Source organism: Hypanus sabinus, chromosome 1, assembly GCF_030144855.1.
Source record: "Hypanus sabinus isolate sHypSab1 chromosome 1, sHypSab1.hap1, whole genome shotgun sequence".
NCBI classification, from domain to species: domain Eukaryota; kingdom Metazoa; phylum Chordata; class Chondrichthyes; order Myliobatiformes; family Dasyatidae; genus Hypanus; species Hypanus sabinus.
The window spans coordinates 159,273,535-159,298,621 of NC_082706.1; the positions used below are offsets into that span (position 1 = coordinate 159,273,535).

General features: G+C 38.6%; 1 protein-coding gene across 3 annotated transcripts in view; it reads right to left on the reverse strand.

The window, feature by feature from the left end:
- Window positions 1–1,678: 1,678 nt before the first annotated feature.
- Window positions 1,679–25,087, reverse strand: part of thoc1 (THO complex 1) — a 72,914-nt gene continuing 49,505 nt past the window's right edge. For 2 of the 3 annotated variants that reach the window (XM_059979862.1, XM_059979851.1), the window contains exons 13-21: window positions 23,938–24,004; window positions 21,780–21,830; window positions 20,137–20,207; window positions 19,657–19,752; window positions 17,223–17,288; window positions 16,418–16,501; window positions 16,164–16,311; window positions 14,264–14,348; window positions 1,679–2,429 (exon numbers count right to left, since the gene is read on the reverse strand). In XM_059979862.1, the coding sequence (XP_059835845.1) occupies window positions 2,137–2,429; window positions 14,264–14,348; window positions 16,164–16,311; window positions 16,418–16,501; window positions 17,223–17,288; window positions 19,657–19,752; window positions 20,137–20,207; window positions 21,780–21,830; window positions 23,938–24,004 (961 nt within the window). In that variant the 3' untranslated portion in view covers window positions 1,679–2,136. Of the gene's footprint in view, window positions 2,430–12,275; window positions 12,362–14,263; window positions 14,349–16,163; window positions 16,312–16,417; window positions 16,502–17,222; window positions 17,289–19,656; window positions 19,753–20,136; window positions 20,208–21,779; window positions 21,831–23,937; window positions 24,005–25,087 lie in introns of all 3 variants that reach the window. The other variant, XM_059979872.1, reaches the window with a different exon arrangement.

Consider the following 25,087-nt stretch of genomic DNA (forward strand, 5'->3'; position numbering starts at 1 on the left):
GGCTAGGTTTGTAGATGGTATGAAGATGGGTGGAGAGGTAAGTAGTGTGGAGGAAGTAGAGAGGCTGCAGAAGGAGAATGGGCAAAGAAGTGGCAGATGGAATATAGTGTTGGGGAGGCTATAGTCATGCACCTTGGTAGAAGGAATAAAAGCATAGATTATTTTCATTCAGGGAGAAAATTCAAAAATTAGAGGTGCAAAGGGGCAGGAGTTCAAATGCAGGGTACTCTAAAGGTTAACTTGCAATGTTGATTTGGTGGTGAGGAAGGCAAATGTAATGTTAGCATTCATTTTGAGAGGACTAGAATGTAAAAGCAATGATGTAATACAGAAACTTAATAAGGCACTAGTGAGGCCTCATCTGGAGTATTGAGAGCAGTTTTAGGCCCCTTATTTAAGAAAATAGGTTCATGAGAATGAAAGGCTTATGAGGAATAATTGATAACTCTGTGTCTGTACTCACTGGAATTGTTAAGAATGATGGGGAATGTCATTGAAGCCTATCAAATGTTGAAAAGATGAGAGTTGATGCTTCCAATGGTGGGGGAGTCTAGGACCAGAGGTCACAGCCTCAGAATAGAGTCATCATAGAATACAGACTAAACGGGCTGAATGGCTTAATTCTGCTCCCATGTCTTAGGTCTTATCTTTGGGCTAGATTTATCCTGCTGCCCCTGAATTGCTCTAATAAATTCTAGCTATTGCTGTTATCCCTGTTAGTATTTCTTTTCAGGCAACTTTGACCAGCTTCTCTCTCATGCCTCTGAATTATACCATTATGTTGATCACTGATTCCCAAAGGTTCCTTTACATTAAGCTCCCAATAAAACTTGGTCCATTACACAACACCCAATCCAAAACTGCCTTTGAGCATAATTGTAATTATGGTAATTACAAAGGCTATGAAAACATTACAAATGCTTAACTTTACACAAGAGTAGAAGGCTAACACTAGCATTTTCAGAAAATTCAATATTATTGACCTGCACTTACCCAGCATTTCATCTCAAGGATTCTTGTTTTATGTAGTATTCAGTAATTCCGTGTTACTGTAATTTTAAACAAAAGCAGATGTAGGCAACTGAAGACCTTGCTTGGAATTGTAGATTGTGAAGCTTGGGAAAAGGAATAATTGAGTCATATTGAAGGTAAAATGAATGGTCATACACTACATGCAACTACAGAATAGCTGAGATAGTAGCACAGTTGTATATGCACAACGTTTATCTTGGAAAACGCACGGTTTTACAAGGGCAATTAAATGTAATCTGTCACTGAAGAATGTTAGAGTGGTCCACAGTTGAATACTGCGTCTTAGTAAATTTGTGTTACAATTTAAAATTCTCATTTTATTCAAATCCAGTTGCAGATCTACGTCGTTTCATTTCTGGCTTCTTTGCGCCCCCATTTCTGCTCAAAGCTGCCTATGTCATCATAACAATGTCATGAAAACTTGTATGTAAAGGACTTCAAACAGGTGGATATTAAAATTTTGAGCACATCAACTGTCTACATTGTGTATTTGTAGGACTAAACTTTAAATGTGCATTTTCATATTTTTTCATTGGAACAGTCAATGTTTCAGCAGTGTGTTCAATGCTGGCATAGCAAAACAAGTTTTATATCTTCAAGCCACAGGAACCAGTTGATCTGTACATATTAAAATAAAACTCTGAGATGATTTGAATATATCCTTTATCATCAGTATGTACCTCCAAGGGAGAAGTCAACTAAATCAAATAATATTTCATTTCTAAACTTCAAATCCCATTTCCCCATCGTTAGAAAATATGAACTGATATTTATGTGCATGCTTCCCTCTTCAACTTGGAAGCTAAAGGTAATTAATCACATCCATCCACTAATTCAAATAGAAAAAAGTGTGCTAAGAGGGTTAAGAATTACACAAGATGGCTGCAATTTTAATGAGGCAACAATTCCTTACCATTGCAGAAGTATGGAGAGTTTGGGTCATGAACACAAAAATCAACAGAATCGGTGCAAGAAGAAATTTCCATATTACAGGAAACGGTTTATATTAGAAAACTTGTAAAATTCACTGCCTCATTATTTGAAATAAAACAGTAAAAAAAGAAAACAAGGTCAATTTCTACACTTGTTTACTTCAGTTAATAACTAGCTGATGTTATCAGCCTCATTTGTCAAGATTTCTGCAAGTTCAGTTAAACCAGCATCAATCAATGCAGACAAAAAATTCTCCACTGTTGCTTGCAGTCCCTCCCGATCATGCCAAGCAACTAGCAGCAACCTAGCACGCATCTTCACATCCTCACTGTCAGATTCAATTCCACAGATGTCAGACTCCTTCATTTCAATGTGGGATGCCAATACTTTCCACTGTTCTCCAAGCTTGTTGGCAAATATATCTATCTGTTCATCTGTTACAAGCTTCGTGTGCAAATCAGGACCTAAAAATAAAGGAAAAGAAAAACTTACTTATGATATCCAATTTGTACCAAGTTAAACACAAAAGCTTTAATCTAGATCATCTAATTAGTGGAGAATGAAACATCAAGGCAATAATATTCCCAAAGAATTATTATAAACACTTGCTAGTTATCTTGCAGGAAAATGGTGAAAGTGAGTGAATTGCAGCCGCTTTTCCTTTCATCAAATAAAAATGATTACATATGATTAAAATATGGTTGCTATGACACAACATGCTTGTTAGTACAAGGCTCCCTACCTAGAATTTGTCTGCCAAAGTTTTGTTTTCTAAACAAGCTCTGTTCTTTCTTAATAGTATCGTTTTTCTTGCAGCTAATATACATTCATTACTTGGCCAACATTTAAAATAGATTCTCAACTCATTAAAAGGTATCACTGACTTGTACACTTATATTTCTATACTGTGAAATTCTTGCTGTTTGTTCTAAGAGTAGGCAACAGATAAAATAATTCTGCAAAAGCAATGGTTCCCAACCTTTTCTATGCCCCACACCCCTAAGAAATGTTTGATTAATGTTCGCACCACCTACAAAAGTAATAAATCACATTTGAAGATGAAGTCTAATTTCTAATTTCTGAACCACATACAACACTGTGGATGAACAAATTCAACTTAAAAAGATAAGCTTTTAACTCAGTGCATAAAATGCAAATATAAATTGAGCAACTAGATTCTAATTTATTCAGAAAAAATTGTAAACAGTAAGATCAATCCCAATTGCGAACATAAAATTCAATGACTTCTTTTCTCCTGCTTCTTATTCATGATTTTGTCAAAGCGTGGAACTTTCTTGCTGACTGCGATCCGCAAGCCTGCGTGTGGATTCAGGAGATTCCTAGATTTTCTCTTGACTGACAAAAGAGAACTGAATCCAGATTCACACAAGTATGTTGTTGCAAATGGAATGAGGACACGAAGTGCTTTTCCAACAAGTCTTGGGAACATATCCAGTGCTGCACACCAAAACTCCTCCAAAGTCTTGCTTTCAAATTGCATTTCAAGAGCTCGATTTGTCCGCAAATCAATAAGATCTCCCTTCAGCTCTTCATCATCTGACATTTTCTCGAAATTATAGGAATATGGATTCATAATCCATTGTTCTGAAATCTTCAGGTCTCCAGCAGCAAAATATCCATCAAACAATTCCGACAGCATTTCCAAATGAGCCACAATTTCTTCACGCACAGTAGGAGTTATGGATCCAGCATCATCAACCATCTTTTCTAGTGAAGGAAAATTTGAGAGACTGCCTCTTTCCATCCTTCGACGCCAAAGACGTAACTTTTTTTTGAAGGCATTCAACTTTTCACAAGCCTTCAATACGTTTATCCCTTTTCCTTGAGGAGAAACACTCAGGTCATTCACATGAGTGAAAATGTCAGCTAAGTAAGCCAGCATTTGGGCAAATTCCTGTGATTCCGTTGCCCCAACCAGATCACATGCACGCTTCTCCAGAAAAACTTCAATTTCTTCCCGCAGTTCAAAGAAGTGGGTTAAAGCTTGTCCTCGTGACAACTGACGGACTTCTGTGTGGAAAAGCAAAACTGAATGCTCACGTCCCAGATCCTCACAAAATGATTTCAAGATGCGATGGTTCAAAGCACACCCCCGATCTAGTTGATGATCTTCACATAAGTATCAAGGACTTTATTCAAAGTTGGAGGCAATGTTTTTGATGGCAAAGCATGCCGATGAAGAAAACAATGGGTAACTTGCAAGTCTGGAATCTCCTTTTTCATCAATACAGAAAAGCCAGATTTATTTCCAAGCATTGCAGGTGCCCCGTCAGTGCACACAGAACCAATGACTTTGATATCTAAATCATGTTTGGCAAAGAAGTCTTTCACCAGCTGCATCACATCCTTTGCAGTTGTGTTTGTTTCCAGATCTTTACAAAACAGGAAATCTTCCTTCACAGCACCATCATTGACATACCTCACTAATGTGATGAGTTGACTACAACTGGAGAAATCAGTTGACTCATCCAACTGAAAAGTTGGAAAGCGGCGAGTGAGTGAGTGGGCCAGTGAAGGAGTGGAGATTTGAGGTTTTGACTTGAGAGATTCTGGCAGTTTTGGCAGTTGGACTGTGCAATCAAGTCAATCAAGATTTGAATAGTTCAGACTCAGCGGAAAGCAGCTGATTGGGCAATCGAGGTCAGCTGACCAAGCAGTTTAAAAAGCTCAAATAAATAGAGGGTTACCTCAAGTGGAGCGGCCTGTGGAAAGCGGCCAGTGAGTGGGCCAGTGAAGGAGTGGAGATTTGAGGCTTGACGCGACAGATTCTGGCAGTTTTGGCTTCTCGAGAGGCTTCAACGACAAGAGACTGAGGACGAGCTTTACTCCAAGTGAGGTAAGGCCGGGTAAGTTACTTTCAAAGGAGAAAGTTTCAAAAGTTGAGGCAAGTATTGTGTAGGTCATGGCAGCTGAGATCAGCCCCGTGGTTTGTTCATCCTGCAGCATGTGGGAAATCGGGATATTTCCAGTGTCCCTGACGACTATGTGTGCAGGAAGTGTGTCCAACTGCAGCTTCTGGCAGACCGCATTGAGCGTCTGGCGATTGGATTCATACTGGAGCATCCGCGATGCTGAGAAAGTCGTGAATAGCACGTTCAGTGAGTTGGCCACACCGCAGGTAAAGGTTACACAGGCAGAAAGGGAAGGGGTGGCCACTAGAGAGGAGTTTAACGCAATAGAAAGGAAGGACATTAGCCTGGAGGATGTGGAATCGATATGGGTAGAGCTGCATAACACTAAGGGGCAGAAAACACTGGTGGGAGTTCTGTACAGGCCACCCAACAGTAGTAGTGAGGTTGGAGATGGCATTAAACAGGAAATTAGAAATGCGTGCAATAATGGAATAGTTATAATGGGTGACTTCAATCTACATATAGATTGGGTGAACCAAATTGGTAAGGGTGCTGAGGAAGAGGATTTCTTGGAATGTATGCAGGATGGTTTTCTGAACCAACATGTTGAGGAACCAACTAGAGAGCAGGCCATTCTAGATTGGGTGGGTATTGAGCAATTAGGAAGGGTTAGTTAGCAATCTTGTCATGCGTGGCCACTTGGGTAAGAGTGACCATAATATGGTGGAATTCATTAAGATGGAAAGTGACATAGTTAATTCAGAAACAAAGGATCTGAACTTAAAGAAGGGTAATTTTGAAGGTATGAGGTGTGAATTAGCTAAGATAGACTGGCAAATGATACTTAAAGGGTTGATGGTGAATATGCAATGGCAAGCATTTAAAGATCGCATGGATGAACTACAACAATTGTTCATCCCAGTTTGGCAAAAGAATAAACCAGGGAAGGTAGTGCACCCATGGCTGACAAGGGAAAGTAGGGATAGTATCAAGTCCAAAGAAGAAACATATAAATTAACAACAAAAAAAAAAGCGGCACACCTGAGACTGGGAGAAATTCAGAGACCAGCAGAGGAGGACAATGGGCTTAATTAGGAAAGGGAAAAAAGATTATGAGAGAAAGCTGGCAGGGAACATAAAAACTGACTCTCAAAAGCTTTTATAGATATGTGAAAAGAAAAAGATTGGTCAAGACAAATGTAGGTCTTTTACAGTTAGAAACAGGTGAATTGATCATAGGGAACAAAGACATGGCAGACCAATTGAATAACTACTTTGGTTCTGTCTTCACTAAGGAGGACATAAATAATCTTCCAGAAATAGTAAGGGGCCGAGGGTCTAGTGAGATGGAGGAACTGAGGGAAGTGTTAGAAGGGAAGTGGTGTTAGGTAAATTGAAGGGATTAAAGGCAGATAAATCCCCAGGGCCAGATGGTCTGCATCCCAGAGTGCTTAAGGAAGTAGCCCAAGAAATAGTGAATGCATCAGTGATAATTTTTCAAAACTCTTTAGATTCTGGATTAGTTCTTGAGGATTGGAGGGTGGCTAATGTAACCCCACATTTTAAAAAAGGAGGGAGAGAGAAACCGGAGTATTATAGACCGGTTAGTCTGACATCGATGGTGGGGAAGATGCTAGAGTTGGTATCAAAGATGTGATAACAGCACATTTGGAAAGAGGTGAAATCATCGGACAAAGTCAGCATGGATTTATGAAAGGAAAATCAGGTCTGACGAATCTTATAGAATTTTTTGAAGATGTAACTAGTAGAGTGGATAGGGGAGAGCCAGTGGATGTGGTATATTCAGATTTTCAAAAGGCTTTTGACAAGGTCCCACACAGCACACGGTATTGGGGGTATGGTATTGATGTAGATAGAGAATTGGTTGGCAGACAGGAAGCAAAGAGTGGAAGTAAACGGGACGTTTTCAGAATGGCAGGCGGTGACTAGTGGGGTACAGCAAGGCTCAATGCTGGGACTCTAGTTTTTACAATATAAATGATTTAGATGAGGGAATTAAATGCAGCATCTCCAAGTTTGTGGTTGACATGAAGCTGGGCGGCGGTGTTAGCTGTGAGGATGATGCAAGGTGACTCGGATAGGTTAGGTGAGTGGGCAAATTCATGGCAGGTGCAATTTAATGTGGATAAATGTGAGGTTATCCACTTTGGTTGCAAAAACAGGAAAACAGATTATTATCTGAACGGTGGCCGATTAGGAAAAGGGGAGATGCAACGAGACCTGGGTGTCATTGTACACCAGTCATTGAAGGTGGGCATGCAGGTACAGCAGGTGGTGAAAAAGGCAAATGGTATGTTGGCACTCATAGCAAAAAGATTTGAGTACAGGAGCAGGGAGGTTCTACTGCAGTTGTACAAGGCCTTGGTGAGACCGCACCTAGAATATTGTGTGCAGTTTTGGTCCCCTAACCTGAGGAAAGACATTCTTGCCATAGAGGGAGTACAGAGAAGGTTCACCAGATTGATTCCTGGGATGGCAGGACTTTCATACGAAGAAAGACTGGATCGACTAGGCTTATACTCACTGGAATTTAGAAGACTGAGGGGGGATCTTATTGAAACGTATAAAATTCTAAAGGGATTGGACAGGCTAGATGCAGGAAGATTGTTTTTGATGTTGGGGAAGTCCAGAACGAGGGGTCACAGTTTAAAGATAATGGGGAAGCCTTTTAGGACCGAGATGAGGAAAAACTTCTTCACATAGAGAGTGGTGAATCTGTGGAATTCTCTGCCACAGGAAACAGTTGAGGCTGGTTCATTGGCTATATTTAAGAGGAAGTTAGATATGGCCCTTGTGGCTAAAGGGATCAGGGGGTATGGAGAGAAAGCAGGTACAGTGTTCTGAGTTGGATGATCAGCCATGATCATACTGAATGGCGGTGCAGGCTCTAAGGGCTGAATGGCCTACTCCTACACCTATTTTCTATGTTTCTATGTTTAACTAAATAGAGATTTTAAAGAGGACTAGCTCTGACATCTGAGATGACTTGGTCCGAAATATCTTCACTCAAATCACTGATTCCGTTGTGAATGACATTATTTGATAGGAGCACCTGTTCAAAACTTTTTTCTTGCTTCTTTGCCTAGGATAATTGTTGCTATTTCCAGTGTAACTGGCTTGATGAGATCTTCCGCAATTGTATGGGACTTTTAGAATTTGGCCACTTTATATGTCACTTGGTATGAAGTAGTGGTTTTTCAACAGAAACAAAAGCTAATTTTGGAAGAGTTCCTTGTGAATCAAGACAAGCTCTTCTGATTTCCAATGACCCAACATCATGTCCTTCAACATCAGCTCCGCCATGCTTGTTCTTGAAGTGCTCTTGAAGCTTGGATGGCTTCAGCTTTGAGTTGGAAAACACAACACTACAAAGAATGCACTTGTAAGCCATCATTTCACTGTTGTGCAAGTGAAACCAAAGCACACAGTCATCATTCCACTTCCTTCTTTTTGACATGAAGGGTTAATGAAGGATTAAGGATAAAGAGAAAAATATGAGCTAATATGAGAAAAACTATCTGACTGTCAGGGATGAACGCTTTACTCAACCAGACACGCCTATAGCAAAGTATCGCGAGAAATACGCTTTTGAATATTATATTACGATATTATCTGCGGTTACGCCAAGATAAATTATCAGGTGGAAATGCTACGGGGACGTGATGCAACTTATTAGGCTACTCTCTACTGAATTTACACACCTATTTCCGATGATTACCGGAAATATAAACTCCCATCACACGATTCAAAGTTCTCGGTGTTAACCATGATACCTCCTCAACTAGCACAATTCAAAATTATCAACAATTCAAGAAAAAACCTCTGAAATTCAAAATCTTCTTTAATGCATTGAGACAAATACGAATGAATGAATTCAGCTGCTTTTTATCAAAATGCGGCTTTGGTTTTAACGTGAAATTGTTACTCGATGGTTGATTCGGGATGTATAAAGATTTTGGCATTATGAAATGATTTTTAACTCTGAGGTGCAACCTTCTAGCTAACATTGATGAGACTCCTCAACTCTGAGGTGTAACTTCCCAGGTAACACCGATGAGAATCCTCAGCGCTGACTCGGGCAGCGGGAGACTGGAGTGAGTTTACGTCTATCTTGACTCGGACAGCGGGAGACTGGAGTGTGCTTGGGACAAATCTTAATACCACTTCTCAAGGCACACTGGCAGCTAGCTGAGTGATGCCTCGTGACTCGTTACTCAAGGACACAAGCCACTCTTTCTCGCACCCCCTGAAATTCCATCTCGCCCCCCCCCCCCCCAGGGGTGTGGGCACCCCAGGTTGGGAACACCTGATCTAAAATATTGAAGATCAGCTTGACTGAGCAAGTCCTCCTGCATTGTGCAACTGCCACATTGTTTTGTCTCTGCACTCACCCTTGCATTCATTCATTGACCAGATGACCAGATAACCTTGTTTACAGCTTTTCCCCATTGTCACTTTGGTTTTAATATGACAATCCCTCTATTCCCTTTTTCCTTAGTTCTAATGAAGGGTCACTGACTATTCTGTTTTTGCAGTTACAGCCTAACCAACACTTTCTATTTTTCTTTAGATGTCCAGCAACTGTAGGATTTTAAAAAATGTATTATCTTTAAATACAAATTGTTCAAGGTGATGTCTTTGTTATTGACTGCTGAACCACAGCTCTGTTGCTTCTCAGCAATTGTTACCTAGCTTTTTCATTCCAAGTTGTAGTTTTCAATGTTCCTTCCTGACCCAAATTAAAGTACTGCTTGTGAACTAGATTCAAACCAGATCTGGTTTAATGGCTAATTTCTTCATTACTCCAGTAACATATAGCAATTTAACCCTTAATGTACAGGGACAATTGCATCCTTTAAGCATTTTGTCACACAAAAAACGTTATGACCCCTTGATCTTAACCTCTTCTGTCTCATTCAGAACTTCAAGTTTATCCAACATCATTGCAGCATTATCTTTCTTGATGCCCACAAAATCATGAATCACTTATTCCTCATCGTTAAGACAACTGAGGTTATGAATTATATCTTCTGCGTAGATCATTAAATATTTGATCAGTTTACTATGCTACCTTCTTTGCTGGAACCATTTAATAACTGGCTTTGCTTTAACTCTATGGGACATAATAAATGACTGTGATTATTGATGGAACCCACAAAAGGGACATGTTGTCCCTTCTATTCGTGGCAGATACATCAGTGTAGGAGAGTAACGGTAGAGGTCAACGTTGCACAGTGCATATGAAATTTAAGCCCCCTTCTTTCCATCAAGGGCACCCTCAATTGTACTTAAAAATCGTGTTAAGTTTGCCAATTCAAATCTGGGCAGTCATACATCACTGTGCACCATTATGAGAATAAATAATCTGTACCACCACAATCTGCATGCAATTCCCCTACTCTATAATTACCTTCTTATCAACTCACCCTAGTTCAGAGAGTGCAGCATCAAGCAAACTTAAAACAAAGCCCCAACTTGATGCTTCAACATACAAATCAGTGTGCAATAGTCAGCTAAGCAACCCAATAACTGGAGCATCAGCTCAAATCAATCCTGCCAGATCCGGTTGTGAATGCTGCAGAAAATTAACCAGCTAGCAAAAGGAACATTAATTCCAGAGACATGGTGGAAAAAACAAATTTTAATAACAGCCTAATCAAAGTCTCATTCAATGGTTTCAATTTTGTTTTAAAATTTCATCAATTTACTAAGGGTATGGAGAGAAAGCAGGTAAAGGGTTCTGAGTTGGATGATCAGCCATGATCATACTGAATGGCGGTGCAGGCTTGAAGGGCCAAATGGCCTACTCTTACACCTATTTTCTATGTTTCTAAGATTTCTGAATGTCTAATTGGGAATTTAACTTTGTCACCTATTTAAAATTTTGTTTGTGACTAGGCTTGCTCCACAAACCTACCTTGCCCAAGCCTGCCCTTCATCCCATGAGAAGGCAATTAAATTGGCAAGCCATTACCACTATCATTCAGCTTTTGAAAGGAAGGCTGGCAGGGAATTTACACAATTGAATCAGAGACAACACAATTCTTAGTACTGCCCAAAAATCCAGGCCAATGTTGTTAATAATCTGCTTGGATGATGTTCTTAAAAGTAACAGATTAACTGACAGCCCTAATTTCTTCATCGACAAATGCAGGCAAGGTGGCTCGAGGTTCACTCCAAATTCTAGTCTTCACCAATCCTCTATGGACATTTTCACAGAAATGGCTCAGCTTTCCCAGGCATGCTTACCCAATGGAACTCCTTTCAACAGCTTAAGCCTGGAAAAACTGTTCATCTGAAACTATGGTTGAAAAATGTCAATACATTCCTCTATTCATCTCATCTAAAACCATCAGTCCCAGCTAGAAACTCCACATCCTCCCTTCAGCTCTGTTCCCCAGTCCCTTATCCATTTTAATCACTTTCTCAGGCTTGATTGTTAACAAACTTAGTATGCTATTAATCACTAACAAAGTGGATTTGAAACTCATCATTGTAATATCCCCACCTCATTTTCTTATAGACATTCTATTTCTTTGCATCTGCCTTCCCACCTTGGCAACCAATTCAGTCCAAATCTCTGGTACTTCAGAAACCATGTGCTTGATTTCTCTCTTCATATCCAAAACCTACCTTTTATTACTCTATACTCATCAGTATTCCTCATAGCAATTTGAAAAAGATGTTTCTTCAAGAAAAAAATATTCTTGCTTCTTTGAAGGAACTCAGGAAAGTACTCCAACAGCTTTAGAATAGGTTCTTCTACTTACTGCAGTATAACTAATCACCTGCATATTACATTGGAATGGAGGCAGAAAGGATGAATCTATAATGATATCTTGCATGCTTCAATAAATGACTTACTGATATGAAAATGTATGAGTTTAAGTTTAAACATTGTAAGGAAAACTCCAGAAACAGCATATTCCCACTTCTGAAAACCCCAAACCTTTTGCAAAGAAGTGTTAATTATAAATGCCAATGTTCCTGTCACCTAGGCCTGGAGTTAATTTTGGGAAATGAAAATCTAGGTTACATACATTATGATAGCTAGGGGATGCTCCTCTCTAAATGCAACCAGTCTTGAAGGCCAGTGGATGCCAGGTGACTGGTTCCTTTAGCACCCTAAAATATCTGTTTCAGTTCTGAATCTATCCATAGCTATGCGCTTAGTGGGAAAGTGGACAAGGCACAAGGTCAGCCATGAACTTTCTGAAAATCAGACAAACTCAAGGGGCTACATGGTCTATTCTTATTTTCATTGGTCTTATTTCCTTTCAGTTTTAGTTTTTAACTTCTAAAAGGTCTGATGAGGTAGTATGGCACATGAAGGTCACAGATCTCAATAGGAGGAATGTTTCCCAGGACCCCATGTAACAATATAAAAGTGCCTTCAAAATGGATTTTTCTACCTACCTGATTGCAACCATTAACTGCTGGGGGGAGGTCTTTAGCAGCCTTTTGTCACCAGACGATGATGTCAGGTAGCCTGCTGTTGTTGGCTGAAATACATGGGAAACTAGAAATGTCAATATTGGAGTTTGTTTTTTTTTTAAAAAATGATTTCATGAAATATTTTAAAATATTTTTTGAGAAGTGCACCTGTTTGTCACTTCTATGATTAACAAATGCATGTTCTGACTTTTTCCATTTACTGACTTGTAATTCCTAACTCTGAGTGATTCTCTAAGTTTTATGATCCATAGAACTGAAACTCTACCTCCAGGCTCATCATGTTTAATGATGCTGGGTAATTAAGTATGAAATTTACACTGCAACCTATGTATGGTGAACAGAGTGATCCTAGCTTTCTTAGTGGTAAAATGTCATTTGAAACCAGAACAGTATCACATACCACAACATAAAGTATGTTAATAATGGATTCCAACTGTAATAATTTTGAACATTGTCAATATATATATGTTTAAAATCTAGCTTAATTTCACACAAAGTAGTGGCATTCATACGTTTTAATTTAAAAAAAAGGTCAGTCTGTCAGGAAGAAATTTTTACTATTGCTCAAATGATTTTTAAAAAAAATACTCTTAGAACCACAGCAGTCATTAATGCAAGGAAATACAATTATAAAAACTCCTTCTCAATTGGTTTGAGAAGTGAATTACTAGAGTTATTCAAGAATTCCACTTGACTCAGCAATAGCAACAACTTTCCTCAATGACCAACCATAATTTATAATTTTTCTTGCTTCACTGATGTTGGGCTCAGCTATGATCAAAAATCACGGTGAATCTGTGAGCTCCCACCATCATAATGAAAGCAGTTGACAGAAACTACTTGAAACATGCAGGAGTTACAGTGCAAGTCCAGGAATCATCAGTGATGCTCTGCACCTCCTTTGGATGCCACTGTATAGTTTTTGCATTAATCTCCTGTTAATCACCAGAAATCAATGCAAGAATGATAACTCAAGGTAACCATTCATGAAAAAATGCCATTTAAAATAGTACTTTGTGGCATAAGGTGAATAAGCTTTTAATTCCATACAAGCCAGGAAATAATAAAATATAGCCTAATGCTAAAAGAGCCAATTATTCATGTATGGATTTTATTTTTATTTCAAAATACTGTACTTAATATGAAAACGTTTTGAAATGGATGACATGATTATACGCACAAGAAATAGTGCTTTGTTAAAGCTGCAGAGATTGTTCAGTATTTTGAAAATGTCTTGTCTTGTGTATTTATTCTAATGCTTATTTTTGCTTTGTAAAATGCTTGTTACATTTACTTGTACATTTACTTCCATTTGCCATCTGAGCTCATAATCATAGTTACATGAAAGATTTTTGTTGCTGCTAACCTTTCTGCTGATATCACCTTTGCTAGATCCTTGAACTTCCCTTGATGACCAAAAGCTACCAACATTAGGAAAAGAAATCCATACCATGAAGATAAATAATGAAGATTATCAGACCTCTATGAGCAGATTTCTTTGAGATCAAGCACGGTGGCGTTAACTGCAAAATCCAGGCACACATTTATAACATTCATGAATCTCCTAGATTTCCATGTATTTTTCAGCCAGCAACAGACTACCTTCCATTTTCATATGGCAACAACTAATTTTCTGGGAAATTAGTGGCTTATAATAAATTGGTGAAAGTTTCATAATTAAATAATATGAATATTCTCTTGGAACTGCCAAAACCTGTGGTAAAGTATGCTGTTTGGGTTTGGAGATTTCCTTTAATGTTTCTACTTTCTTTTTTATTAATATTATTCATGCTTTCCTTAGATTACTATCAATGCTACCAACTCTGGGGAGAGGGACTGGAGAAAAACACTGAAGAATTAGTTATATTCAGAGGTCCCACATCTGATATAAAAATGCTGAGTAGCATTAACTTTTAATACATTTCATGAAATATCTGAATCTTACTTACTTTCATTGCTTTCTTTTAGCAATGCATCATCATTGTCTTCTTCCTCATCTTCATCTTCTGCTGTCTTTATTTCTTCAGATGGAGGCTGGAAGCAATCAGAAGTGTTATTATTAGACAAGCAATTCAAATTTGAAAGACTCCTTTATCCCTGAGAGTTTGCCATTAAATCTCTTCTATCATAAATCCTGCATGTCATACATAATTAACAGCAACTTCTTTAATAAGAAAATGTGAAACTAGGACTTCTGTCCAGCACTCAACTCATTTAGCCTTTTCTTCAATTTCAAATTTCTTTCACCTTTTCTCCTCTATTTCAATAGCTTTACTTACCTTTCATTTCCATTACAATCTCATGTTAATTCTTTTCATACTGCACTCCAATTTCAACTATTTAAGTGTTTACCAATTTGGCTGGAAATCAAACTTTTCTTCAGGCCTCTCCGATGCAATACCTCTGCAGATACTGCTTTAGACCTTCAAATTACTCTGACCAAGTTCGCTGCCCTCAGTCTCTAAATATTTAGGAAAGTGCTTTGTGTTCTTTTTGTTTGAAAGTATTATAAATAGAGATGGGACAGTAGTGTAGCAGTTAGCACAACACTATAACAACACCAGCAACTGAGTTTTTCAATTACCGTTGCTGTCCTGAAGGAATTTGTACATCCTCTCCATAACTGTCCGGTGTTGGCCAGAGAATCTACAATCTACAAATCAGCTTAAAGGAATGAGGTAAGAGCAGTGGAAATAGACATAGCAAAGTTCTTTGCTCTTACCATGTGGTTGCAGGAATTAAAGTGGCCATTTTGATAACTGTTTGGTGAACAGGCTCTTGCCCAGGGATAACTTAATCAGAACAACTGAATGTGGACACAAAGAGTTTCTGCTGATGATCTGCTAAACATGAGAGCATTCTTAGATAATAAGCTGTTTATTATTTAAAGTGGGAGGCATGCAGAACGTGATCTGCTCGTCTGGGTCCAGTGTTTGGGTGACCTGATTTGAACCAGTCTGAAATGGACAGAACAAAAGGCATTATTACCTAGGTCATAAGGATGGAAATAGCAATAAAGCAATATTGCCTGTAACCTTGGGCCACATCCACTGAGGAGCTAATGCAGGTCTGTCAGATATCCTTGAGCCAATGAAATTGAAACATCATAGATTGATCTGACAAGGAAAGGAATACAAATGGAGGATTTTGGGAGCACAGACTTTGGAGATCAACAACTGCAGAAGTGGATGACCCCACATCACAAATGTGTAGATTACACTGGGATCAACAAGAATGCCTGGCCAGCATAGAGTCCTTGTCTTAGGTATTACGTTTCTGACTGTTCATTAAAGGTCAGGGAAACAGAGTGGGTATGCATACAGATACTTAGTTTTGCAAATTCAGGTGCGTTTGTTAGCTGAGCCAATAAAGGTACCTATCAGTAATTAGAGATTATTACTAAGGATTAATGCTTGAAGTTAACACTCATCACACTGGGTTTCCTCTGGATGCTCCGAGTTCCTCCCACATTCCAAAGAAAACAGGCCAGTAGGATAGTTGATCACATGGGTCTAATAGGTTGGCATGTTGGACTGGAAGGGCCTGTAACTGTGCAGCACCTCTAAATAAAAATAAAATACTTCACTAACTCAAATGGTCGTAACACCGAGTAAAAGCCAGCATTTTTTAAACTTTTGCCAAAACTTAAATCCAATTTAGATTCTGATTGTAGCAAGGGAAGCAGAAAGTGTTTGCAGACATTTCCTCAATGCTAAATTACTGATGGATTAGATGAATCAGAACATCAGATTCTAAATGAGTGTTATTGAGATGTCTTTTTTCAATATGTGGCATATTACGTGTCCATATTGCATAATTAAATCATGAATATGAAGCTGACATACTTACAGGTAATTCCTTAGCCAATTTGATAACCATATTGTCTAGGTACTCAGGTAAACTCTTGAATTGCTGATTGGTTGGCTGGAAAAAATGTGGACTTCTTCGAGCTAGCAGCCTTAATGCCCTCCAACCATAATTGGAATTATTTACCACCCTGTGTAATTAAATTAAACACTGTTGAAACGTGAACATATTTTGGATAATCGTAATTTTAACTAGTTTAAAGAATCGCACCTTTAAGTTTGTGAAATGTAACTTACTTATACTCTTCTTCAACCATGTTCTCAGGATCAGCTTGTTCAATAGCTTCTTCAAAAAACTCCTCTAAACTGGGCATAAACTCTCTGAAATCACAAACATTAAATTATTAGAAAGAAATATATCCACACAAGGCACACAAACTAAAGACCAAAATATAAAAATGACTATTAAAATGACAATTTATTAGTTAAAATATCTTCCGCATGAATGCAAACATACTTTTGTTCAGGAGATTATAAATTATAGTATACACTATACACTTAATCACAACAGGAAATGTACCATATGGGAGAATCATTTGCATTTATGAAGTCTTTTATTAATGAGTGTAACTGCTGTTCCTTACTATTTCACATCCTTCATTTAGGAGTTCAAAGTTACTCAATCAAAAACTACAAAGCTGGAGTAGAGTCTATTGTCACAGTAGATCAATGCATGATCACAGTCATTAATTCCAAATAGGCTGAGTGAGGAGACAGAACGAGGTCAATGTTGTAGGGTGGAGACTGATTGTCGTGTGATGCAAATGTTGATGCTGCCACAGATGGGATGTTGAATCTTACTAATTATAACTGATCTATCTGAAGGAATGTAAAGCAGAAAGCAAGAAAGCAGAAGTTTTTGTCTGCACAAGTAACTTGATTTGCTACGCATTAGAGTATTACCATTTTTGTTTTTTTAAAAAGGTCTATTATTCTGATACATTAACAAGGTTTATCTCTTCACTGATGTCAAGTATCATCAGTACATCTCACCTTCATTAAAACTAATGGCTTTATAAAAGGTAGTTAAACTATCTCTTACCTGCTCTCAGACTTACATGCCTCCATGTTATCAGGGCAGAGATTCCATAGCCGTGTCAGTTCTTCACTGTAGAATACAAAATTACTATTTATTAGATTTACAAAACCTCATTTACAAAATTAAGAAGCTGGTTTGAATATTATAAAAGGAGAATAAGTCTTCAAATCATGCAAAACCTCCAGTAGTAAACCAAAAAATCTGTAATAAAAATTGTGGTAGTAAGATGGCTAATAAAAAGTACTTACAATTCACTGCTGTTCCCCTCATGCAGATCTCCAAACTCTGCATAAGATTATGAGCCTTGCATTGGATTTTACTAAAAGGGATAGAATTCCTCTGGTCCTCACCACTCCAAGAGTCTGCACATTCAACACATCATTCTCTGCAACTTCCACCATCTTCAATGGGACACTACCACACAGCCAATCATTACCTCCCTCAGTCTCTGGTTTCCATAGCGATTGCTTCCTCCATGATTCCTTGTCCATTTGTCCCTGCCCACCATCTCCCTATCCCTACAAACGATAGAAATGTGACACCTGCCAATTCACTTCCTCCAACACCCCTATTCAGGGCCACAAACAGTCCTTCCCAGTGAGGCCACACTTCACCTGTGAATCTATTATGATTGCCTACTTATCCAGTGCTCCTGATGCGGCATCCTCTACTTCTGACTCTGATTCTGGTGAGACCCAAAGTAAACTGGGGGTTGGGGGGTGGGGGGCATTGTTGAACACCTCTGCTCCATTTGCCAAAAGCATAATTTCCTACTGGTCAGGTATTTCAATTCCTATCTCCATTCCCATTCCAACATCCCAGACAATGTCCTCATCTTCTGCCATGATGAAGACACTCTCACGGTGGAGGAATGCACATAGATTTCTCCTTACGATAATTTTTCCCCTCCCGTTTCTTCAATTCTCCACACTGGCCTCTTACCTCTTCCAGTACCTTCCCTTTCTCCCATAGTCCACTCTCCTCTATCAGACTCCTTCTTCTCCAATTATCACCTCCCAGCTTCCTTCTTCCCCCTTCTCCCACCCACCTGCCTTCACCTATTAACTTCTAATTTGTCCCTCTTCTCCCTCCCATTTTCACTCTTCATTTCCAGCCCTGATGAAGGGTCTCAGTCTGAAAGTGGATTTCAGATGGCATTGGATTTTGCAGCAATTTAGGTTTTTTTTGTTAACCATAAGATAATCTTTCAAGGCTCAAGGGAAAGATTTAAGGAACACCTTTCTTGATATCAAAGTTGGTAACATTTTAGAAACTACAGTAATTACCTGGCAGTGTGGAGGATCGGAGCAATCTTGGGGTCTGAGTCCATAGGACACTCAAAGCTGCTGCGCAGGTTGACACTGTGGTTAAGAAGGCATACGGTGCATGGGCCTTCATTAACCATGGGATTGAGTTTAACAGCTGAGAGGTAATGTTACAGCTACATCGGACGCTGGTCTGACCCCACTTGGAGAGCTGTACTCAGTTCTGGTCACCTCACTACAGGAAGGACGTGGAAACCATAGAAAGGGTGCAGAGGAGATTCACAAGGATGTTGTCTTCAATTGGGGACCATGCCTTATGAGAATAGGTTAAGTGAACTCAGCCTTTTCTCCTTGGAGCGGTGGAGGATGAGAGGTGACCCGCTAGAGGTGTATAAGGTAATGAGAGACATTGATTGTGTGGATAGGCAGAGGCATTTTCCCAGAGCTGATATGGCTAACACGAGAGAGCACAGTTTTAAGGTGCTTAGAAGTAGGTACAGAGGAGATGTCGGGTAATTAAAAAAAAACGCAGAGAGAGGTGGGTGCGTGGAATAGGCTGCCAGCGATGGTGGTGGAGGCGGATATGATAGGGTCTTTAAAGAGATTCTTGGATAGGTACATGGAGCTTAGAAAAATAGATGGCTATGGGTAACCCTAGTTAATTTCTAAAGTAAGTACATGTTCGGCACAACATCATGGGCCAAAGGGCCTTTATTGTGCTATAGGTTTTCTATGTTTCTAAATAACATTATCCTGGTTTTATAAGCCAAATTTGATTTCTGCCAGGAATGAATCTTTATGTGGAGAGCTACAAAATTTCTATGTTAAATGTGCTTTGGCACTGGTAAAGAGTTATTAATCTATGAGAAAGCTGTGCTTATTTTAGCATCCATCAGCTTTTTCATTCAGAGAAATTACTGGACTGTGTAGTGTGGAAGGATGCACACTTCAAATCCGCCAGAAAGATTCATACTACATGCATGTATGTCTCGCTTGAATGCCAAAAAATGGAAAACCAAGAGCACTCATCCTTGCTATCCTAATTTTAGTGGGCGTGTAACTTTAATGATTTTAAGAGAAAGCCAGGTATATCAGTGAAATGGTACAGCTTACCTAATAAACCAACTCAGCCATGCTTGCTCTGTCATAAACTCAATTTCTTATATACTTACTTTCCCATCAAGACCTTCTTATTTGGTCCCCTTCCACAGAAATCTTCAGGAGCTGGTCTTTTCCTTGCAGGTTTTGGAATTTTGGAATCAAGTGGTCTTGAAAACCAAATATAACTTATGAGAGTGAATCAATGACTTCTGATGGGTGCATACATTTTAATTAAGGGTGTTAAGAGAAATGAAACAGAACTTGCATACTGCATCAAGTTTGTTCCTTTTCTTAAGGCAACACTATCCAGCTGATGCCGTTCAATAATTACTTGGGAAACATTACTTGTTTGAAATACATTTTAAAAAGAAAACTTCATGACAAAGTTACTAAAAGACTCTTGCTTTAATTTATGCTTATAGAATGTTAATAGGAGAAACAGTGGTAGATATACAGATCAAAATGCTGGTTTTTCATTTTGAAGTAGAAAGGGGACAAAAAAAAGTGATAACAAAGATGTAGAAAGTATGATTAAATTGTGAAGAATATACCTTTCTTTAACAAAACTTGGACAGCCTTCATTTTTCCATGCAATCCAGTTCTCTTCACTGTGCAATATATGCTGTAATCAAATACGAGTCAGATTAGATCAATTCTGTTGATGACATCACTGTTTTGGTCTGAAGCAAAGGTGGTGATGGATCAGCATACGTGAGGGAGATTGGAAATTTGGCAAAACAATAACCTCTCAATGTCAGCAAGACCAAGGAACTAGTTACAGACTTTGGGAGAGGGAAATCAAAGGTCCGTGAGCCAGTCCTCATCAGAGGATCAGATGTGGAGAGGATTAGCACCTTTAAATTCCTGGGTGTTACTATTTCAAATCAATTGTCCTGGACCCAGCATGTGAGAGGCTTCTGAAGAAAGCACCGCAGCACCTCTACTTCCTCAGGAGTCTGCAGAGATTTGGCATGACATTAAAAACTTTGACGAACTTCTATAAATGTGTGGTGGAGAGTATATTGACTAGCTGCATCACAGCCTAGTATGGAAACACCAATGTCCTTGAAGGTAAAATCCTACAAAAAGCAGTAGATTTGGCCTAGTGCATCATGGGTAAAGCCCTCCCAAACACTGAGCACATCTACATGAAACCTGTCACAAGAAAGCAGCATGCATCATCAGACATACCTACCACCCAGGTCATGCTGTCTTCTCATTGCAGCCATATCAGGTAGAAGGCACAAGAGCACCAGATTCAAGAACAGTTACCACCCCTCAAATATCAGGCTCTTAAATAAAAAGGGATAACTACAACATTTGCCCCATAATTGAAATGCTCCTACAACCAATTATCTCACTTTAAGGACTCTTTATCCCATGTTCTCATTGCTTATTGCTATTTATTTATATTTGCATTTGCACAGTTTGTCATCTTCTGCACTCCGACTGATCTTTCACTGATGATCCTATTATAGTTACTATTCTATTGATTTACTGAGTATGCCAACAGGAAAATGAAACTCAAGGTTGTCTCTGGTGACATACATATACTTTGAGAATAAAATTTATCTTTCAACTTTTTGAATTCTAGTGTGTAAATATTTAATTACCTAAACAGACTTGGAAGATCATCTCCAAGTAATAAACGATCTATATTGTGAAAATCTCTAACAAAAAAAAAATCCACCAGCAAAGTGAGATATCCTAGGCACGATCTCATGAGCTTAAAAATCACATTCGGTCAGAGTTCAACTGGTTCAAAAGCACTGCTCTGCATTACTTATTCAGACCCTTCCAGCTCTTTGTGGCAGGCCTCCCAGCACTACCTAACAACCTCTGATTTAACCCTAACCCCATCACAGGACAATTTACAATGACCAATTAGCATACTAACTGGACTGTGGGAGGAAATGGAAGTACCCAGAAAAAGCCCCATACATTCCATGCTGTCGAGGACAATGGGATTGAACTGCAAACTCCCGACACCCCAAGCTATAACAGCATCATGCTAACTACTAAGCTACCATGGTACCCACATCTGGCACATACAATAAGCAAGAAATAAATGAACAAGCATCTGTCCCATTTCACCATTTTGTGACAGCATGTAAGAAACAGCTTTATTATTAACTGACTACCTAGTATCAGAAAATCTAAATCAGAAATTGAAAACAAAAATAACTTATCATACCTCTACCATGCTAGAGAACTTTTCTCCATCAGGTGGTGTTTCTTTGAACAACTACACAAAAAAAAACATTTTAGAGAGCATTTTTATCAATAATCCTGATTTTTTGGGATCAGCAACAATATTTTCTATAGTTTTATAGACTCTTAATGCAAGTGTTACTGTGTAAAAGTTTCAAATAAAAAAAAATTCTATCTGCTGTATCTCCCCATCTACCTAATTCTGCAAATTTAGGAACAAAAAGACATTAAGCATTGTTGAAAATACATGTTGGCACACTCAATATTGCACAGAATTTTACACTGGAGGACAAACAAACAATTGAGGTCAAAAGTAAACTCAAATATCCAAAATGTAAAAGTAACCAATGATCTATAACTGTGCATCTGATCCGGTTTTATTCAATTAACTAAAATAATTACCACACTTGCAGCTTCAAAATGCAAGGCTGGTCAAATATCAACTGCAATTCAGGGAAAAGGATAGGATCCGAGAACAATCTATGTTGAAAAGGAGAAGGTCCTAGCTGATATAGTGGGCTGAAGAGATGAATAACTTTTCAGGAGTCCAAGAGGGAGGATGCACTTGGAGAGGCAATGAGACTTTGTAAAGGGAAATTAAATTACTGAGATTATATCTTGAGAGGAGCTGGACATCAGTAGGTTAAGAAATCTCTCATCCAAGCCCATCTCATGCAAAACAATTTGGTAAACCAGCTCCAAAACTGGCTTGGCAATAAAAGGAAGGGTGTGATGATGTAGTTGTTTTTACAAATGGAAGTCTGACCAGTGATATACCATGAGGATTTATGCTGAGACCTTTGCTGTTTGTTAATGACATTAATAACCCGATCATGAACAAGTCATATGTCACAAAACCTGGTGGTGTGGTTCATCGTGTGTTATAGTTGGTCTTGGGCAACAGATAACTGATAAATTTGTAAGATGGGAGTAGAAATGACAAAATGAACAATAATCTTGTAAGTGTGAACAGATACACTTTGGATAAAGTAGTAAGGATTGGACAAACACAATGAATGGTAGGATCGTATGAAATACAGAGGAACAGAGGGAGCTTGATGTACATAAGGATCCCCAAGGTAAGTAGATAAGGTGGCTGAGCCAGCACACTAAATTAAATACTTGTTTCCATTAAATGAAATATTGTAGGATGTGCTACACACAGCGCTGAAATAACAACACGCAGCCGGTAAGTCGTTTCGAGACTAGTTTATTCAAACTTTGCGGCGCTGGCATTTAATCCCTAGCGCCAGCCCTCTCCGGGTGGAAATGACGTCAGAGGTGCATTACCAAAGTCTCCCCCCGCGCGCTGGATATTTGTGAGCCAGTTCGCCTGTGCAGAAAGTGGGTCGCCACAATATAATGCAAGAGGAAAATTATGGTACAGTCATAAAAAATTAGTTGGGCCATATTTTGTGCAGATTGGAATTGACAGGGAGTTGCCTGGGAATGTGTTTCAATTATGAGGAGAAACTGGATATCCTTGGAGGGCGAGAAGGCTGAGGAGGATTGTTTGAGAAATAAATACATAAGGGACATACATAGGAAAAGCAGAATTTTGTTGTGTATGTGTGTGTTTTTTTTTTAAACACACAGCAGGGGTCTTCAAAATCAGAAAGCATAGAGAGTTGGAGGGGATTTGAAAAGCATTATTTTTCACCACTGCCCAAAGGAATGGTGAAGACTGGCACTTTCACCACATTAATGTACTTAAATGAGTACTTGAAATACCATGACAGAGAGAAGTTTACAGTGCCAGAAAACAAGATTAGTTTGGGACTTGATGGTCAGTGAGAATAAAGTGAACCAAAGGGCCTGATTCCAGACTGGCAAGTACTTTTGTAGACATCTTTACCCTAACTAATGACATCAATATCCTTTAACAAATCAATGGAATCTTTCAGAAGAGGCATAATTGCAGGAGTAGGAAATACTGAGCACCAATTAAATGTGAGTGATTTACCAAGGCTGTAATAACAAGGAGTAGGAAGGTACTGGGAAATCACTTACAATTACTAGTCTGCATAACCATATAATGTGAAGATTAATGAAAAATAAAACAAATTCAGCACAATTATGCTTGAAATAAATACTATATTTGGGAAGATTTAATTGTAATACATTAATTGATTTTAACCAACCTGATAAACTGCTTTGGTAGTATCTTCAATCCAAAGAGACTGCTCATCAGTTAATACACAATAGGAACTGTGAGAAAGAATTACACTGGGTCATACTCGATTTAGTTGTGTTCCCATAGCTCCAGGTGAATAGATGTGTCTAAACATTACTCATTATTTGTTAGTTCTGTGACTGTTGTTTGAATTTCCTACTAAAAACATACAGTAAACATCACATAATTTACTATTCATCTGTTCCTTTCAGCCCATCTCCAACCTTAAAATTTCCTTACCTTCATAGCTCCTAAAATACAAAGCAAATCCTGAGCTTTATCCTCACATACAGCTCTGAAGATCATCTTCTACAGAATATCCTATAAATCTCTACTGATGTGTATTTCTTCCAAAATAACTACTTAATGCTTCTGACACCTCCTGACACAATTCTGAATAAGGAAATGGGAACATTAGGATCAGAGGTAGAAGTTACCATTCAGGAAGACGACAAAGAATCTTCCACCTCAGTGCCACTTATCTGTACTAATCTTACAACCCTTTGAGCTATAAATCTATCTCAAGTATACTTGGCAACTGAGCCTCCGCAACCCAGTTTCACTACTCTAAAACTATTACGTTTTAATGCCTATTGGAATAAAACAACTAGACCAGTCTTCACATTCAGCAATGAGGAAGATATAATAGAAATCAAAGTAGAAAAGAAAAATAATCCAGGAAATACTCCTTCAGGGATGCCCGAAAGAGAAAGCAAAACCAGTGAAAGATCATGCACGATGGAGACCAACTTAGCAGAAAGTTTTAATTAAATTACACCAATACTGCCCTAATGGCTTAGACAAATTCTTCATTATTCTTTTTATTTTGAGCCATTCATTTTGTAATTTTTGCGTCTTTGCACCATACTATTACCATAAAAGAACAAATTTTACATCCCATAAGTGAATGATAATAAACCTCTCCCTGTGAATTTCCCTCTGGGTGTTCAATTTTTAACAACTTTTTTCAGTATTCAGATTAAAAAATATGCTTCAAATGTGATTCCTGGCCAACACTAAAAGTGATGATTTCAGTTGAGTAAAGTCCCTAGGGTATTTAAGGGAAAAGCCAACAGGCTTCCCACACTTGACCATTATCTAGCAAAAGTGAAATAGTG